General features: G+C 34.9%; 1 protein-coding gene across 1 annotated transcript; it reads right to left on the minus strand.

Annotated features, from left to right (window-relative positions):
- Positions 1-6,111: 6,111 nt before the first annotated feature.
- Ibsp (integrin binding sialoprotein) lies at positions 6,112-13,157 on the minus strand. The gene is made up of 6 exons (XM_047567407.1): positions 13,090-13,157; positions 12,946-12,996; positions 12,779-12,856; positions 9,195-9,260; positions 7,544-7,708; positions 6,112-6,999 (listed from the first exon to the last, which is right to left on the minus strand). The coding sequence occupies exons 1-6, from the start codon at positions 13,141-13,143 to the stop codon at positions 6,451-6,453; spliced, it is 963 nt and encodes a 320-aa protein (XP_047423363.1). The 5' UTR covers positions 13,144-13,157; the 3' UTR covers positions 6,112-6,450.
- Positions 13,158-19,903: the final 6,746 nt, after the last annotated feature.

Consider the following 19,903-nt stretch of genomic DNA (forward strand, 5'->3'; position numbering starts at 1 on the left):
TGTTACCAGCAGGAATTCTAGAGTAGAATGTTTGAGTAAACTTGTTCAAAGCAGCACTATACATGCAAAACAGACTTTAAGGAGGCTTAATTTTAATTTCTGAGAAGCCCTAACCCATTCATATTCAGATATGCATTCAGTTATTAACAGAATATTTTAGACAAGAACTTGTATCTGAACAAAAAATGCCCAGAGGAAGAGACAAATAGGTGGTCAATGTAATCAAGGACACCAGTGTCGATGTCAAGTAGAGCTTCTAACAGAGGAGTCCAAGGTCACAGGAAGAGCCTCTTGTGGGTACCATGCATAGATTTAGGTGAATGGTATCAGTAAATATCAGGGATTATCAGTAGACTTTGAGCTACACATAGAACTTTAGCCCTAGAATAACCAATACCCAAGACCCAACATCATACCCAGGACTCAGTTAAAGGATTCCTGGTGTAAAGTGAGAACCAGTTTAACAAGTCTCACCTCATGCTGAAATGGATCAGCCTATGCTGAGGAACAGGACAGACTAAAGAGTTTGAGGGGTGGTGGGGGACTGTAACCTAAAGGTTGGAGTAAAAAGACCTGAAATGCATAGGCTTGAAAATTGGCATTGGGGGCAGGGAATCTGGGGATCATCCAGTTCCCTCTGGCCCTACACGTAAGTCAGAGAGTTTCTGTCCGGTATTAACCAACGACTTCATCCTAATCCTGGGAGCTAAAGAGCTCCCTGCCTGAATGTAGTTAATTTTTACAATGCACCACCTAAAGACCTACATTAGAATATAGTGTTTTTTGTTGAAAGGTGTAACCAAATTCCCAGTTATGCACTGTTGCTCTATTTTGACAATAGCACGCAAGACTGCTTTCCTTGTTTGTTGGCAATCTGTTCTGAAAGAGACTCCCTTGAGAACACCTAAGCATGATGTGAAACCTATAAAATGACATCTTATTAATTCCAAAAGACAAAGAAGCAAAACATCACTAGGTTGTTCTGTGTGTTCTTATCTAAAATTTCCTCTTCTGATTCCCAGGTCAGTTCACTTATTTTAACAGGCTGACCTTTCTGTATGAAGAAGGAAATTCTGAGGCTTGTCCAGAGTGTGAATCCTGGGTCAGTCTCTTCTCTTCCACTTTCCAACTGAATCATTTAAGGAAAATGGAATATCTTTGTTATTTCCTTCCCTTGCCTGTAAATAGAATCAACTTTCAGTAACAGAGTCATGAATGAGGCAACTTATGCAAAAATGCTTGAAATAGCAAAGGCATGTGTTAAGAGTATAATAAGCAGTAGCTATTATATCAATGAAAAGAGTGGTTCTCACCTTTGAAGGACATTGGAACTACTGCCCATTTCCAGAATCTCTGACTCAGTAGGTTGAGTGAACTCCAGAATGTGCATTTCTAACAAGTTTTCAGGTGATGCTAATGCTGTTGATCCGAGGACTGCAATCCTCAGATCAATTCTGAGTTAGAATACAAGTTGTTTTTAAGTACCAGAGACCCACGATAATAGTGACTTAGAGAAGACAGAAGTTTATTTCTATATGTTGGTAGCACTCTATATGTTGGTATCCAGGGCTAGAGTGGCACTCCTTGGAGTCAGACTGTTCTCTATCTTATCACCTGCCATCCTGAATTGCTGCCTTCTTGCATACCATTGTAGGTGGCTCTCCACCATGGGTGAATTTCAGCCAGTAGGAGAGGGAAATTGGGGTGAGGAAAAGGAGAACAATCTTTCTCTTCAGAGACACAACCAATAATCTGGTAAGTTTGGGGGGAAAACTGGTAATGCATGCAGTTTGAGTAACCAGCAGCAGCAGAGGAAATTTTCATGACACGAGTACAAGTGGATAGTCAACAAGGCTGTTGTGTACACATGTGTGCCTCAGAAGTGTATGTGGATGAAGCTTAAATAAAAATGATTTAAACACAATGATCCAGGAAAATGAAAACCACATGCCCAGATTTTAAAAAGACAGGGAAGAGTCTATTACCTGTGAGAGAGGAAGAATGGAGAATGGATCTTTATATGTATCTAGGACTCAGTCACAGCTGCAGACTGGCTTCTGTTTGAACAATGGCAAAAGAATTTTCTATGAATAACAGAATACAAATACCCGATTTTATGTTCTCTCCAAATATGAGCATAGCTTGTTTCAATTTATCTTTTCTCTATGTAAAGGAATCATTTGATTCATTCTCAAAGGAAGTATCATTCCATGGACAGAATAAAATAATTTCTCTTTCTGTTCTAATAATTGGAATTCTCATCCAATTTCTCCCAGCAGGACCACCAGAAAATATTATCAGAGAACACAGGAAACAGAGCTCTGGTTAGGGAAGGTCAAAGGGGATGAGCAAGAGGCCAGAAGGCTAGTTTGCTAGAAAAGCAGAAGGAGATTGGAATTGAAACACAGGGGTCTAGATAGGAAAAAATATTTCAACAGGAGCAGGGCTGCCAGACTGCAGGTATTCCATAATCTGACTGAGAAATCCACCACTTGAGTCCTTGAAGGTGTGTCACAGCACAGCTCTCAACAGCCCGCCCCTTTCTTCCTTAGGAACTTTATGTTGCCTTCATCTAGGCCCTGGGTGATTTAGTGTCCACAGGTCTCACTGACTGCCCACTTGTGCTAATGTCTGACCAAGGCATGAAAATTTCCTCTGCTACTGTCGGTTACTTCAAGTGTGTGTGCTTTACCAGTTTTTCTCAAAAAAATCCTCACCAGATTATGGGAGACTCCTAGATACTTGGAGTAATGGAGAGAAGCATCCTGCACTTGAGGACAGAAATGAGCTTGCTCAAATCCTTTAGGTAGGATAGTAAAGAGAAGAAAGCCATATTCCACAGGCCAAAAGCTAAGAAAGAAACAAAGAAAAAACTTGACAACTTTTACAATGCAAAATGAATAACTTCTGAATATTAATAAGTAAATACACTTCAAAAATTTTAAAGATCTTTCAAAATCTGACTTGATGATTCTGATATATTGAGATAGTTTGTGATGATAAAATATGCAATCTAACAAACATTTTTTGATCACACTGGTCCCAAGGCCTCAATTTCATCAAAATCTTTCACTCTAAAAAGATATATTAGGGCAAGAAAAGACAGATTTCTGTAAGTTCCGAAAACATGCTTTTTATACCTGACTGATTTCATTATAATACACCTGTTAGGAGGGGGAACAGAAAGGGAGAGGGAAGAAAAGGGCATGTGATGATGCTGAGTTCCTCATGACAAGTCTGAAGAGCAACCCACTGAATACCATCCTCACATAGGAGATGAGGGAATAAAGACTAGAGGAGCAAATTCATTTACTGCTGAGAAGACCAGTATTCAAGCCCATCTGATTCCAGAGCAGGTGCACCTTGCACAATAACAAGTGTCCTGTACAGAAAGATAACAATAATAGAAGAAGGTCCTGAATATGAAAATGTCCTTAAGGATTCACGTCATAAAATATGGTTGATTTTTAAGAAAATTGTGATGTAGGACAAAGCTCATTTTCCAGGAATGTTCTCATCATTAGTGATTCCCTGCTCATCCATTGCTGCCGTACACAAATGTGCATTGTGTAGTGGTAAAGAACACAGGAGGCGCCAAGCCAGTTCACTTTTGTTTAACCCTAGCTTGACTGTGTGTGATCTCTTTGTGTCCCTGTCTTTTCATCAATAAAATTGATTAGGATAATAATAACTACCTCAGAGAGTTTTGTGAATATTAGAAAAGTTTAAAATAAGGGACAGTATTAGGGTAAATGGACAATTTTGAATACTCAGTGCACATTAAAAAATATTGCCAGTTGTGGTGGTGCCCACCTATAATCTCAGTGACTCAGGAGATTGACACAAGAGGATTGCAAGTTCCAGGTCAGCCTCAGCAACTGAGCAAGACTCTCAACAACTTAGAGAAACCCTGTCTCAAAATAAAAATTAGAAACAACTGTGGATGTAGTTCAGTGGTGAGGCATCCTTGGGTTCAATCCCTGGCATCAAAAAAATCCATAAGTACAATCTAATATATAATATTAAATAGTATAGTATAATCATATAGTGTATGGTATTATATAATATTAAATGATATACAACATCAGATATTATGAAAATTACATGTGATTATATAAAATATATTATAATAATTATATAATATTTAATATGAATATACATTATTTAATATTTAATATGAATATACATTATTTAATACAATATTTAATTAATATAATTGTGATCATATATTATAATGTAAAATATGAAATGATTATATATAATTTTATATAGCATAAAATAACTATATATAATTTATATATAATATATTGTTTGATTATATCAGTATATTATATAATTATATATTATGTAATATTATATATAATAATTAAAAATTTTATATTTAATTATTCTATATATATTAATTGATTATATTATATTTAATTATATTATATATATTATATATTGATTAATTATATTACATTATTATATTTAATAATTATAAATAATTAAAATAATAATATAAATAATGATATATATCATATAATCATATGATATATATTATATAATCATAATATATTGTATTATAGTATTAAATTATACTAGTGTTATATATATTGTATCATGTATGTGTGTACTCTGTATATATACTTTATATATGTATATATATTTTCAGAATTGCCAGGTTTAACAAATACAATTACAGGATATCCAGTTAAATTTGAATTTATATAGTATGTATCTGCATATATGTGTTTTATATATACACATATATACACACATATATATACATATAACAAATAAAATACAGAACGTGTAGTTAAATTTGAATGTCTAGTACACAGTACTATATATATATTATTGTGTATGTTAAACTTCTTGAGAATGCGAATGAAAATGGTATTGTTGCTATGTTGGAGAATTCTTTGTTCTTACACCAAATGCTGAAGTATTTAGGGGTGAAGCATCATCTATAACCTCTTCTTTGATGGTCTGGCAAAGAAGTGTACATACAAACCACACACAGAGAGGCACAGAGAAAAAAGAGCACAAAAGTGGCCAAGTGTTAACCACTGGTCGGTCTAAGTGAGAGGTGTAATAATTATGCTCATGTACTAACTAGTCTTCCAACTTCTCTGAATGCCCGATATTTTTCAAAATAAAGTTAGAGGCGATGAATAGGTGATGCATGTGACACATTACCACTGATAGCTATCAAACTAAAATCACTCTGAGAACAAGGGTTTTTATTTTCCCGAGTTTCAATGTCTAAACACTGGATTCTATCAATGTCCTTACATCTTGTACTGCCTAAATAAAAGAGGAATGAACTATTGCTCTTTTTACTTCTTCCAACTATTAATTTTCTTTGTTATACCCATTTGAAATTTGCTTTCAGGCTTATGTTAAAGGTGTAAATTGCTGTTAAGCCTTCATACATCAGCCCTTTTGTGTGTGTGTGTGTGTCTGTTTGTGTGTCCATGTGTTTAAAAATTTACCCCTACACCTCCTATCCCAGATAATATCAAATAGTGCAGGATTAAGGTTGCCAGAAAAAACACAAGATATCCAAAGTTGAATATTAGATAGTGCATGGTTTATTTAGTTTAAGTATATCCCAAATATTTCAGAGGCCAAATATTCACAGGACATACTCATACTAAAGATTATTCATTGTTTATCTGTTTGTTGTTCAAATTTAGCTAGATGTCCTGTATTTATATTTGTTAAATCTGGCAACTCTAAAAAAAGTCATTCATTCACCTAATGTCTATGGCTGCCCCTGCCCACAAGCATGGTGAAATTTTAGTCATACCAATTTATTCAAGTGTTTATAGTTCCTCCTAGTTTTAAAGTATATTGGAAACAGGCTTTCATCTAGTTGAATTGTCCCTTATTTGTTTAACCTTTATGAATTCTGAATCCCTCATTTTTCTTCTTAATTAAAACACACTTGAATGAATGCATTTTTATTTGTGATAAAACTCGTAGAATATACACATAGATCACATAAAAATACATGAGAATGATATTTGAAGTTAACATACAGTGTTAGGTAGTGTGATTAAGAACTACACATTTGTTGAATACAGTGTCATTAACCTCGATGAATCTCTTCTTAGAAGCCCTTCTTGTACAAAGAATATGTTTAGGCAGTTAGCAATAGTGCAAACAGGTTACAAACATTATTTATAGGGCTACATCCTCAAACATTCCATCTAATTCCATGTCATGGATTGGTGTACTGCTTGATAAATGACTTTGGTTTACAACCACCTTTCAGTAACATCAGAGAAAAGCAACAAGAAACCCATTCCTCACAGAAGCAATTACAGAAGATCACTTTGGAACTGTATTACCATTCCACATTGTAAGAGGCAAATTTGTCATATAGCACCGTCCTGAGTTGAATTTTGAAAATGGCAGCCAGATGCAACACTAGAATGGAGGAATTCATGCAAGGCTGAGCCCTCACTGATGGTAATAGTAATTCTGACTATCATAGCCACCATAGCCCTGACCCTTGTAGTAGCTGTACTCATCCTCATAGGCTCTGTAGTTGTCCCCGCGAGGCTCGCCATTCTCATTGTCGTACACTTCATATCCATTGTCATATTCATTGGTGCCTGTTTGCTCATACTCCCCCTCATATTCAACAGTGGTGGTTCTTCCAAATGGTGGGGACGTGGTCCCATAGACCTCCAGTGGTGGGGTTGAAGGATCAAACCTACCATTTAGAGGTGTTGTTGTCTTGGAGCCACCATTGTTCCGCCATCTGGTTACTGTGGTTCCTCTGACATTGGCTCCAGTAACACTTTCTTCTCCACCTTCTTCCCCGTTGTCTCCCCCATTGCTGCCGTTGCCATTTTCCACCTCTGTGCTGTTGGTGCTGGTCCCATTTATGCCTTGCTCATTTTCATCCACTTCTGCTTCGTTGTCTTCATTTTCGTTTTCTTCCTCTTCCTCTTCTTCTTCATCACTTTCCTCCTTCTTTGTAGCTTTGTTTCCTATATCCCCAGCCTAAAAGGAAAGGTTTGAAAGAATCTAAATCTAGGTGTAAACATTTTAAAGGTAAGGCCATGGCTTCATCCAACACAGTTTTTTGTTCTAACTGCCTTGTTATAGATGACATTTTGAATTGAGGTCAATTTAACTTGAAAAAGAATTAGAGGGGGTTTTTAAAAATTCAGAATAAGTAACTTTGTGATGGTTTGATAGAGAAAATGTTCCTAATAGGTCTTCTCTTCCTACAGGAGATTCTTCCTATAGTTTTGTGACTCACTTTCTCTGCCTTGGAATACCCTCCTCTGAAATGCAATGCACCTCTCAGGACTTTTATCCATTTTTTGCTTATCCTTAGTCTTTATAATGCAAAAGGACGATGTAATAACACAGGCAGAGAATTTGCCTGGGAGAAGGTCTTTCCTTATTTGTAAACAAGAAAATTTTATTTGCCCTCTCTTCCTCAATGAGCGAACAAAGATAGTATAAAATATTGTGTATGTAGTATTGGCTAACTGCAGCAAAAATATGAAAGCAGACAACAATTTGGAAGACTTATTACCTTCTTGGGAAGCTGGATGGCAGCTAAGCCCACGTTCACTATTCCAGGTGTAACCTCTTCTCCATAGCCAGGTGTTGCAGTAGAAAGTGTGGTGTTCTCAGCCTCAGATTCTTCATCCTCATTTCCATTAGAATCTTCATTATTTTCTTCTTCATTGGAGGTCTCCTAGTGAAAATATCCATAGTTATTAAAATTATTGTAGCTGGGAGATAACTCAAGGTTTGTTGGAGCTGTGAACCTCTATTTGGAAACACTTCCTATCCCTGTTAGCTCACCACTCTGCTTCTCCATATGCCATTTGAACTTCTCATTTCCAAGAACAGAACTAGAAATTATTTCATCCTATTCACAACATTATGATGTGTTTTAGATATTTCTGCTTTATAGTTTATCAATTAAAATATTTGTGTCTCAGGTATGTGGTACACGATAACTTTTGCTACAAAAATTTTTAAATTAAGAACTTGAGATTCCCCACAGGACACCTAATGTTTCTCTGTCCTCAACCACCAGCACAACAAATGAAGAATCACTGCTAACGTGTGCAATCTAACTGGGAAGTCTAGGTATAAAGGCAATTTTACAATCACTGTACAGCAAGTAGCTGAAGTTGAATGGATAACATTAGCTCAGTTCTAACAAAGATTGCTCATGGAACTCCAGGCAAAATTTTGTGGGATTAAGTAGGTGGTATTTTCCTGGTACTGTCTTGGCATTCCTGTAAAGTCTCCCTTCAAGCTATTAGTGTAATTATGGTACAAGGAATGTTCCTTAAAAAACTAAAACCAAACTAATGATTTGTCCCTTTTCAAGTTCCCACACCATTTTGTCTTCAAGATAGCTGGCACTTACACATGATCCATTTTTGACAGTCATTGTCTATTCATAAAAGCCACCTAAGAATCCCTGAATTTAGAAGGTACCCAAACTCCTGGACAACTATAATTGACTATCCAGGAAAGTGCATCCTAATTTGTATGTTTCCTTAGTGTCAGTTATAAATATGATGCCACAATTTCCAAGGCATGTAGATGAATTTTAGCCATGGGATACACTAATTCACAGAACTATACAGGAAGATATTTGTTCATCTTGAGCATTTTTGTTTCCATAAGAACATGAATTTTGTCCCTAGGAGAAAAACATGAAATTCCATTAAAAGGAGCAATCCTATTCTGTAGATTATGACAGACAGATGAGTCACAACACCACTCTAAAGGAATTGTCTTTGACATGCCACACGCCTAGGAAACTGAATTTCTAAAGTTTATTCCTTAAAACAAGCATTGACCTGAATTTAAGATTATTTACTTGTGTTGAACCATCATACTTTTTCCACCTGAATGTAAATACTAATTTGTTTCTTTTTAACAGACTTTATACTTTTCCACTTAAAATGGAAACATTTTGTGTGCATGTGTGTGTATTTGTACCACTTACAGGTAGCTTTAACCCCAAACTGCAATAGTGTTCTAAATAGGTTATTTTAGTTGGTGCTAATCAAATAACATTCCACATGTCCAAATTAGAAGATGTGGGCCATTGGTAAAGTAGCAATGCCTATTTGCTGAGTCCAGATTACAGTAGACTAGTTTCCTATTTGTTTTTTGTGTTGCCTGATATTTTGTGTAAAGTTGGAAAAGTTTCTTACCTCCTCTTCCTCCTCCTCTTCTGAACTATCTCCATCTCCATTTTCTTCAGAAGAGTCACTACTGCCCTAAAATTTATAGATATATATACATATATTACAGATATATATGTGTGTACGTATATATTCACAGCAATTAAAATTTTCTGCTGATTGAAATAAAATAAAACACACATAAATAGTTGCTTAAACCCATTAGTATTACCAGCCTGATTGATACAATTGCTTAGAACAGGTCCCATGTGATTGCAAGAATGGACATTGGGCTATAAATGAAATGAGACTAAAAGAAATATTATAAAAGGCTAAAAAGAAAGAGGTATTTATAATGATCAATATGTGAAATAAAAAAAAAAGATGTGGAATACCCCATTTCAACCCCAAACTTTGACAATATGTCAAAATATGTTGTATATAAAAACTGTATTTACAAATCACCGAATTGCTTAATTCTGAAACAATGAAGCAATTATTGGGCCTGATTTTTTAAAATTTTATAAAGGAGTCAAAAGCCCCCCAAATCTTAAACTTCCTCCAATCAGTTCAAGGAAGATCTTGAACTAAGATTGTATTGGGGTTTTTTTGTTATTTTGTTTGTTTGTTGTAAAACATAAATGAAACAATTAAGCTTTTATAAAATGGAAGTTGTTATTAAATAATTCTCTTAGACGATGAGCTCTCTTGGTGAATTTAAATTATAATTTGATTTTAAAAATTAAATCTACTTATTTAGTATCTTTCAATCTAATTAAAGCTAATTTTTAATTTTTTAAAATAAATTTATATATGGGAGGTAAAGAATAAGAGAAAAATTTACTCATTTACTCATGAGACTTACAGAGTATCATCCCTCTGATGAGCTTAGCATTAAATGAAGTTAGTTAAACCAAGAATTTTGTATATAAAACTACAAGTTAATGAACTTCACTTCAGTGTATGTATGTGTGCTGGGGACTGACGCAGGGACCTTATGCAATTGCTCTAACACACTAAGACACATACCAAGACCAAACTTGACTATCTTTTGAGAGGAAATCTAAATCTAAATATTTGTTATCAGAACCTTCAAAACAGTGGAGAAGATTTTTCACCTTTCTACCAAAGATAACCCAAACCGAATTTTTCTCCTTTTCTATAGCCACCTCTAATGGCATCAGGTATCATAAGAATACCTGGTTTCAGATTCTATCATTTTCTGCTCTGAAAATTTTAGTTTTGATTCTGATGACTCAGTTAAATGTCCTGCACTTAGAGTGTGACTACAGAAGGACCTCTAGCCATCTGGTTAGAAATCAGATGACAGAAAACACTCATGTCCTTGTCCCACTTAAAGCTGTTCCTGCTCACCTTTTCCTTCAGATGGTCATTCATCCATCCAAAGAAAGGGAATGCTTGTCCCTCCGAGCCAAGAATAACTCCAGGTGAACAAGACAATAATTAGGCCTACCCTTTCACTGCCATGACCTTAAAGGTTGTTCCTTTCCCTTCCCAGGCAGTGAATACAGTTTATTATTATATTTAAACTATTTCTATTTAGCTAAATTAAATATAGAGGACAGTATATTTACACAATAAGAGCTATTTTTCTCAGTGGGGGTGTTTCAGCCATTTTACAGGCTTCCTTGCCTCTAGCTTTCTCCCTACCTCAACCACTTCACTCTTCAATTTGTGTCTGCAGGGAGAAAATTTTAAAAGCCAAATGGAGTGCCTTGATGTTTTGACATTGTTTTCTCCTTTCTCTCATTTATTCCTTATTACTAATTTGTTACTAGGTCCTACAAATTCTTTCCGAAATCTTTCATGTATTTATATAGATATGTGAAGGTTATATAGGTATATGAAAGATGCCTTTAATGAAAGAATTCTTAAAATCCACAATACTTCCATCTTAGCTGAATCTAATAAAAAAAGAAATGAATTTCTTGTCATCTAAAAGTTCACACATTAATCAAATACCATTTGAATCATAAAAAAATGTTTTTTTTCAATTAAAGCAGCTTAGGATAGGAAGTTTATTTATACTTATGTGAATATAGCCTAGTAGGTAGGTAAGCTATAATACACTGCTGATGGTTTTGCAATCTAAATGATCTATTTCATGTAAATCAGTATTTTAGACATGATTGCATATCAACACATATTTATTTGAATAAAACAGAATTCCAAAGTCAATACAGTACATTCTATGTTAAAAATTTTGTTACAGTAGAGGAACCAGGCCTATCTGCATACATAATTTGGGAAAAATTTACATGTTAAGATCTATGGATTTGGGGTCTATCAAGAAAGAAAACTGTAATTTTCTCCAGTATCATTTCACTATGGACATTTTAATTGGACCACACATCTATATCTATAAAAGATATCCAGGTGGGAATGCATATATTTAATTATCAGATATTTCAGAAAAGTTGAGGAACTAATCACAAACTTGAATTTATTGATTTTATTTAGTTTCAGAAAGAGAATAAACTTCCAAATAGGTACTGTTTGTTTCTGGGCCTGAGGTGAACCAAAGAATGGAATATAATTCTGAAAACCCACAACTCTTGTATCATTCATGTTCATATTTCTGTGGCCACACAGATTCCACATAATTATGATGGTGCTAGAAATACTTTAAGATTATCATTTCCTATCCTTGTATGAGTTGGAGATGGGTTAGCCCAACATATGGTGAGATGCAATGCCAAGCCACTGTGCTGACCCATCGTTTTAGCATTCTAACTGCTTTTAGTGTCCCAGGAGTCCTGGGTTACATGGCACAAAATTGGTGCTCTGAACCCAAACTGTGTGCAGTAATAAAAATAGTGCAATTGTGGTTTGTTGCATATTTAAAATCAACGCCACACCCACCAGTTTTCAAAGGCCTTTTCACAGGTAACCCAACAAAAATGGAAACACTTATTTTTAGTTTTACTTATTTTTCCTTTTTGTTTACAAATTTTAGGGGCATTTTGTTTTTCTCACAAGCTTTTTAGTGCACTTCATGAATTTTTCTCTTTCCTCTGCAGTTCTTGGGCAAACACTTCCATAGTAATTATGCTCCAAAGTAAGGCTTATGACTCTGGTCACCTACACAGGTTAACGATTCAGAAAATCTGCAGCAATTACCAGTGATTATCGAGGAGTTTTTTTTAAGGTCTTTTTTGTTCATCAAGTCAAGTTTTCCCCTACCAATTAGAGAACTCAATTATGAGATATAAAGCAGTTTTATTACAGTGTTGAATCAACTATAATACAGCAATCCGAGAACTTACCACTGGCTTAATGGATTGATAAAATTGTCCGTTTTCGTCAGAGAGTTAGACAAAACACCTGAAATCAATGTGCCACCACCATATTTGTTTTTATTGTGCTAATCTGAACTGGGCCCAAATGATTTTACTCTGGGCCCCACATAATTTTACTCTGTATATGGGTACCTGCACTTTAAAAGAAGACTTGGAGATAAACTTTATTACTTTAAATAAAACAAGCTTTCTGTAGTAAAAGTTTTACTTTCATTATAATTGATACATTATAATATTAAGTTTAATCTCCTTTAAATTGCAAGGATGAAAAAGAAAATTAACTTCTATATTTACCTGAACTGGAAATCGTTTTAGAGGAGGATAAAAGTAGGCATGCTTATAAAGATAATACCGTGGTCTGAACTTAAAGACCTGCATAAAAAATAAACGTTATAGTTACAGTTAGTATGCAATAAATCTAAAGTAAATGTAAGTCAAGGATGTATATTAAAGTTAATTACCCCATTTTCTTCAGAATCTTCTAATTTGATCCTTCGATGCAAATTTTTCATCTGTTTATAAGAATATTTAATTATTACTTTCCCTTCATTTTACACAAAAAAGACAAACTTAGAAAAGGTACACATTTTTAATAAATAACTTACTGAGAAAGCACAGGCCATTCCCAAAATGCTGAGTAAAATTAAAGCCGTCTTCATTTTGGCAATTGCTTCTGGAATTAATGTAGTGGTAAGGTTAATAAACATAAAAACTAACCGCATAACTTTTTTACTTGAACTCAAAGATGAAGTGTTTCATGTTCTCTCATTTCTGTCCAATTATCTTTTGGAATAATTAAATCCAAGTTTCTAGGGCTTAGGAATGTAGCTCAGCAATAAGGTGCTTGCCTAGCATACATAGCCTCTGGGTTTGAACCCCAGCACTGCAAAATATAATGCAGAAATGTGTGTGTGTGTGTGTGTGTGTGTGTACACATGCAGGAAAGAGAAAAATGAACCATAACATATGAAATACTGTTCTCATAGTATGCAGCACCCAACAAGCCATGCCTAAAGATAATTCTATGAGAAAAGTTCTTCAGCGTCTCATCTTGAAATATCAGGGACAAATTTCCTCAAATTAGATTGTTCTCCAGTTCCCTTTAAGTTTTCATGTGCTAGTATGGGAGACTGAAAATAGAATGAATCAGGGTTTCTCCAGGCCATGGGTGATGGGCAGGGATGAGGTTTTAATTCCATGAAACAAATGAAGATGCAATTCTTCAAATGGAAGGAGTTCCTGAACAGACCTGGAGATTGCAGGTTTGCAAAGACCTTCAGTCCCTCAACGATTCCTCATATGTATAAGGAGATAGTGAAATCTTACCCATTTTAATTATATTCTATTCGAAAATTCTATCTTCTAAAGGTTGAACAAACTTAGCTGAAAGTCCACTAACACCTGCTTGTTTGTATTTACATACACATTTAAGTTATAGAGCTGTCTCATCCATAGTGACAGCTTCACAACATTTTGGAAGCAATATGTACTGATGATAGCAAATTCTCTGTAAACACACTTTGGAATTCAAGTAACATTTAAAATGTACAAGACCTGTGTCATATATTGTACGTGGCAGGTCAATTTCTTATTTTGTCCTTAACACTCAAAATTCATTGCCACCCCATTGATTATCTGACATTACAATAAACATTACACAGAATAAGGTTTGAGGCCTGGAGAAGCTGCTGTGGGCACTAACTCACATTCTGTGAGGCAGAGTGAGTGGGTCTTTCAGTTTCAAAGCCTTTACTCTTCCTCACAGTCCACCTGATTAAGAAGCTTGCATGGCTACTGCAGTGCTTAGAATAATGCTTAGATCTTTGCGGCCCATGGTGGAGCTGACCAGAAAACAAGATTATTGTTTTTCAGCTCTATGAAAATGGTTAGGTTATTTATATTTTAAGAAACTGAAAGTTTAAATACACTGAACTGTAGAAAGAGTTGTGATTACATTAATTTCTCAGAACAATTTATAAAATAACCAGATGAAAACCTGACAAGGATAATAATACCTTAAAAAGAAACAAATGATTCATGTAGTTAGAAATTGACTGCCTACATAAATCTCATTTGATTTACTTTGTGATTCATAGAAAAGCAAAGAGCTCTGTAGTGACAACTACTAACTCGGCAACTCAAATGTTCTTAAAAGATAGTTTTGAGAATTATGTTTTAACTGGAAAGAGTATAAACTACCCAAATTATTTATTTTTTCTAGTACTATATATTTTCCACACTGCTATAGGATGTTAACTCTTTGAAAATTAATATATAACATTGAAAAGATATTATATATAATTGCAGTACTGATCAGGTATATAATTCATGAAAAAATCTGCATATGTCTCGGCATATTTGCAAATAGTATTTCAGTTAGAATGCATCAGAATGAGAAAACAGTTGTCTTTGATGTGCAGAAATAGTAAGCAGCATAATTTTCTAGTTCACATTCATAGTATTAAGAGCTTATATACTCACTCAGGATAGCAAGCTTAGCCTTTTGGAAAGAAGCTAAAATTGGAGATACTTGTTTAACAGTAAGCAAATGTTAAATCACACAGCCATTCTACACAATGCAATAGGATCCATATTTAAATAAGAATTCAAAGCCAAGTTGAGAGCTATAACTGTGGAGTGTCTGATTGTAAGATAATTAAATGTGTCATATTAAATCTTACCCCTGGGCAGTCCTGGAGTGAGGAGACAGCTGACCAGAGTGAGTGGCACAGATTGAGGGTTCCCTCTGTTCTCTCACTCACTCATTCACTTGCTCCTGCTGGCTATAAACCCTTCTTTGCCTTTCAACAGCCAATCACTGTCATAGCCAAGGTGATGTCAGAACGTGGATTCTCACCAGAAAACCCCGAAACTTCTAACACATTTTTAAGACACAGACTCAGTTGAATAAACATGAAACGTGGTTCTAGTGCCAAGAGGTTTGCATTGTGGAATTTAATTGAAGGTTAAGATGAAGATGAATAGCTTGAGTTCAGAATATATATAATAATATACTGGATTTGAATTAAAATAAATAGCACAAGATTTAACCATTTAAAGATTTCATAATAACACAAGTTTTCACTATGTTGAAATAAAAGAAAATTTACTAGCATCACATGCAAAAAAATAACTAAACTAAAAAACAAGGGAAAGGAGTCCATGAATAATAATATTCCAATATGAATTACTTTATATTTCTTCCTGAAATACACTTTAATAAATTAAAATTGATGCATTTAAATCAGTCAAACTTCATAAGACATAGCTGCTTTGCTAATGCCAAGTATAAAGTTAGAACTTTTGAGGATCATGCTAATGAGAGACAGAGTTCATCTTGTGTAAATAAGCTTCTTTAGATCATCTCTTTAGGTAGTCACTTTCAGTTGTGCAAATAGTCTCCTCATTTTATTTTCTCAGACTTCCTATATCTTTTTCTATTCATTTTCATATTTAATTTCTTTTGCTATGAGTATGGAGTAATTCATTGTTATTGAAATTACTTATGAAAATTTAATTCACAATAAAAGGCTTGATAAAGTACATTTTTTTAATTTGCAAAGGGAAAGCTAGATTAGTAGTTTGCATGTTCCATTTATTTAATCATTTATTCCTCTTCCAATCACAACTGGAAGTTTTATGTAGTCTACTTCATAATAATTAGAGAAAAATATTAATTAATATTATTGTTAAATTTATGCCTGTTGTATTCTTTGGATGACTTATCCAAAGAAAAGTATTTCAGCAAAGTTGTTTGGAAAGTAGAGTCCTAAAAAAGAAAGTTGCAGAGAGACCCTTTCAATTCAACCCAACCCTTATAAATTGGGTTCAGTTGACCAATCCTTGAATTATTGAGTTTTCCATGGATCCCGATTGTCATAGAATGTAGTAAGTTAAATTTAAAAAAAAAAGACAATAACAAAACTGGTCCTAAAAATCTTACAGTTGTGTAGGGAGAAAAATGTGCAGCCATAAGACTCAAAACTAACAGATCTACAAGGTCCAGAGGTACTAAGAAAGTGGAGTTTAATTCTCACTGACAATAGAGCAGTGGAACTTGGTCCTTACATGAAAATGAGAATATACTGCATTATCAAAAGTGAAGAGGAAGTGTTCTTGAGGAGGATTCAAAAGATATGAACATGCTTCCACCACTTAACACCATCATTTCATGTTTACTTAGTGTGTATGTGCTCGGTCTTCCCTTGCACTCTTTCACTTATTTCTCACCCAGAGAAAACAATTCTATGAGATTATTCCCATTATACATGTGAGGTAAGGAAGGTGGAGTGATGGTAAGTATGTCTTGGATTGCACAGTCAATGAATGGGGTAACCCAAAAATCAAAACTAAGTCTTTCTATTTGTGGTACTTATAATCATTACATCTCCCTGTTGACACATTCCGACAACTTCAGTAATTCAATAAGGCTGAAACATAGTGAGTGGAAGTAGCAGCAGAAGATTGGTTAGATAGACAAAGTCAGATGATGGAGAGAACTTTAGGTTATACTGAGGAGTATGGACTCCATCCTGGCAACTGAGAATATCAAAGGGTTAAAGCAGAAAGTAATATATTCATATTTTCAGTTTCCAGAATCTTTTGACAATAAGGCAAAAGTGGTTGAAGAAAGCAAGCATGTTGCAGAGGAGAGGCTGTTTCAGTGAAGAGACTATGGAGTGGTCCAGGGAAACAGGGATAAAGGTTTGAACTCAGTGAGTTGTGCTGAGCATTGAGAAGAGGGAACAAATAAGGCAGAGATATATAAATAAAGTCAGTAGGACTTAACAGAAATTGGAGAGGTAGAGAAGCCTAGGATGACTTTTGGTTTTTTGGTTTGGATTATGTTGTGTGTGGTGGGACCGAATCTCATGAAATGCCAAATTGACTATGTTGTAGTCACTCAGCAAGCATTTGGGGACGGTGATATAATGATATAATGAAAGGAGTAGAGATTGAGAATCAAAAGACTAGAGTTTTATTCTTGAGTCAACACTAACCTGTTTTACCACTGAACCAATTGGAAATTTCAATTTTAACAAATCTTTAAAAAATGAGAATGTTTTCACCAAAATTCAAAAAATTAAGGCAGCTGCCATTATGACCAGACATAGTGGGCCTTCATCACCCATAGTACATGTTGGCACTTAAATCTGATGAAACCTTTATATCTACTAGGTCATAAGAAATACAGGTATTAAAAAAAAAGTGAAATGACATCATTGGGATATATTCAGAAAAACCCAGAATATGGGAAACATTATTAGACACATTACCTGGTTTTTTCATTAAAATTACAGGAAAAATAAAATAAAAAGGGAAATATAAACTTTAAAAGACTTCAGAGCTGGAAGTGGTGGTGAAAACTTGTAATCCCAGTGACTCAGGAGGCTGAGACAGGAGGATGGCAAGTTCTAGACTAGTCTGGGCAACTTAGAACCGGTCTCAAATTAAAAAAATAATAATAATAACAAAGGGCTCAGGGGTAGAGAACGCTTGAGTTCAATCCCCAGTCCATGTGTGTATGTGTGTGGGTGTGGGTGGGTGTGATTTCAAAGATGTGCAAGAAACTATGAAGCAATTAGAAGAAACGTTGAATGCTGATGATCAGGTATTTTATGATATTAAGCATTTGATGTTAATTTTCTAGGTGTGATAATATTACTATTATTTGTTTTTTAAAATAATTCTTATTTTTTAGAGACAGTTATTTGAAGTGGGGATAATGATGAAACAAGGCTGATTGTAAATTGTAGAATTGACTATAGATTAATGGGGATTCATGATACTTCTCTCCACTTTTGTATGATTGAAATAGCCTAAAAGTATGTTTTAAAGGAAATGATTAACTTAGACAATCTCTAAGACCTTTTTAATTCCCAGTATTCTGTGATACCCTGCTTTTGATGCCTTATTTAGCCAGATATACCCTGTAGCTACTAAGTTCATAAGATTTATACATGTTTGCTAATGGAAACATTCTAAGAAATAGTGCTAATGTTGCTTCTTCTGTAATCAGGATGTTCCCAACATCACTTCATTACTGCAGTGCTCATTTAGCATGACACTCTTCATGAAGTAGATTGTTGTGAATTGATTCACTGAGATAGCATATGAACACATGTTCGTCTCACTTCTTGGTCATGGGCAGCTGCACTGTAGCTAAGCCATTTCTGGGAAGTCCCCACACTCACTGTGATGTACCCTCTTTCTTAACTGCTGCATGTATTCAGTCCTCAAATCCTGTTAGCATCACCTCCACGTTTCTTTGGAGTCCAACGTTCTGCCTTCTTTGCTGTTGCTTTGTCTGTGTTCAAATCCCATTACTGCTTATCAGGCTATAGTTGTGATATTCTAATCCTCATCACCTTTCTGACTTCCAGTATCAACTCTGTGTCTACAAGGATTTTGCATCATATATTGGGGTGACATTTTCATGTTGTCTCTTACCAGCTTTTCTTTTTTTAATTTTCAAAAAATTTTATTTTCTTTCTTAATGGTGAGAACACTTAGCATGAGATATACCTTGAGCCTCATGCAGTACTTTTAAGTACAGGTTTTACACCGGATCCCTAGAACTTACTCATTTTTGCATAACTGGAAGTTATACCAGTTGATTGCAGCCCTGCATTTCTCCCAAGCCCCTTACCACTACCATTCCACTCCTTGCCTCTATGAGTGTGACTATTTGGGAAATTTCATATAAATAGAATCACATTGTATTTGTTCCATAACTGGTTTGTCTCATTTAGCCTAATATCCTCAAGGTTCATCCACATGGCCTCATATTAAAGAATTTCTTTTATTGAGACTGAATGATATTCTACTCTATATTACTTTTTCACTATCCATTCATTCATTGATGGGCATTCAGGTTGTTTCCACATGTGGCTATTGTGATCAGTGCTGCAATGAACATGGGATCTCTTCAAGATCCTGATTTCAATTCCTTTGTATAATACCCAGAAGTAGGATTTCTGGATCATACCATTCTATTGTTAATTTTTTCAGGAGGCTTCATGCTGTTTTCTATAATGGTTGCAACATTTTACAGTTCCACCAACAATATTCAAGGATCCCAGTCTCTCTACATCTTCACTAACCTTCCATGTTTTCATTTTATGTTTTTCCTAACAAGTGTGAGGTGCTGTCTAATTATGATTTTTTTTTTATTATTTTTTTTTTATTTTTTAATTTTTTTACATTTACATAGGGTAATGATGTTTATTTTATTTTTCCCCTCCCCCCACCCCTCCCACCCCTCCCACCCCTCTTTTCCCTCTACACAGTCCTTCTTTCCTTCATTCTTGCCGCTCTCCTTAGCCTAACTCTAAACCTAACCCTAAACCTAATGCTAGCCCCTCCCACCCCCCATTATATGTCCTCATCCGCTTATCAGCGAGATCATTCGTCCTTTAG

Source organism: Sciurus carolinensis, chromosome 10 (genome assembly GCF_902686445.1).
Source record: "Sciurus carolinensis chromosome 10, mSciCar1.2, whole genome shotgun sequence".
Taxonomy (NCBI): domain Eukaryota; kingdom Metazoa; phylum Chordata; class Mammalia; order Rodentia; family Sciuridae; genus Sciurus; species Sciurus carolinensis.

What these genes read in the sequence shown, in the direction of transcription:
- Ibsp (XM_047567407.1), bottom strand. Translation starts at nt 13,143, where the DNA reads ATGAAGACGGCTTTAATTTTACTCAGCATTTTGGGAATGGCCTGTGCT. An exon ending in TAAAACGATTTCCAGTTCAG is followed by an intron (nt 9,261 to 12,778) that starts GTAAATATAGAA and finishes TATAAATTTTAG; the next exon opens with GGCAGTAGTGACTCTTCTGA. An exon ending in AAGAGGAGGAGGAAGAGGAG is followed by an intron (nt 7,709 to 9,194) that starts GTAAGAAACTTT and finishes TATTTTCACTAG; the next exon opens with GAGACCTCCAATGAAGAAGA.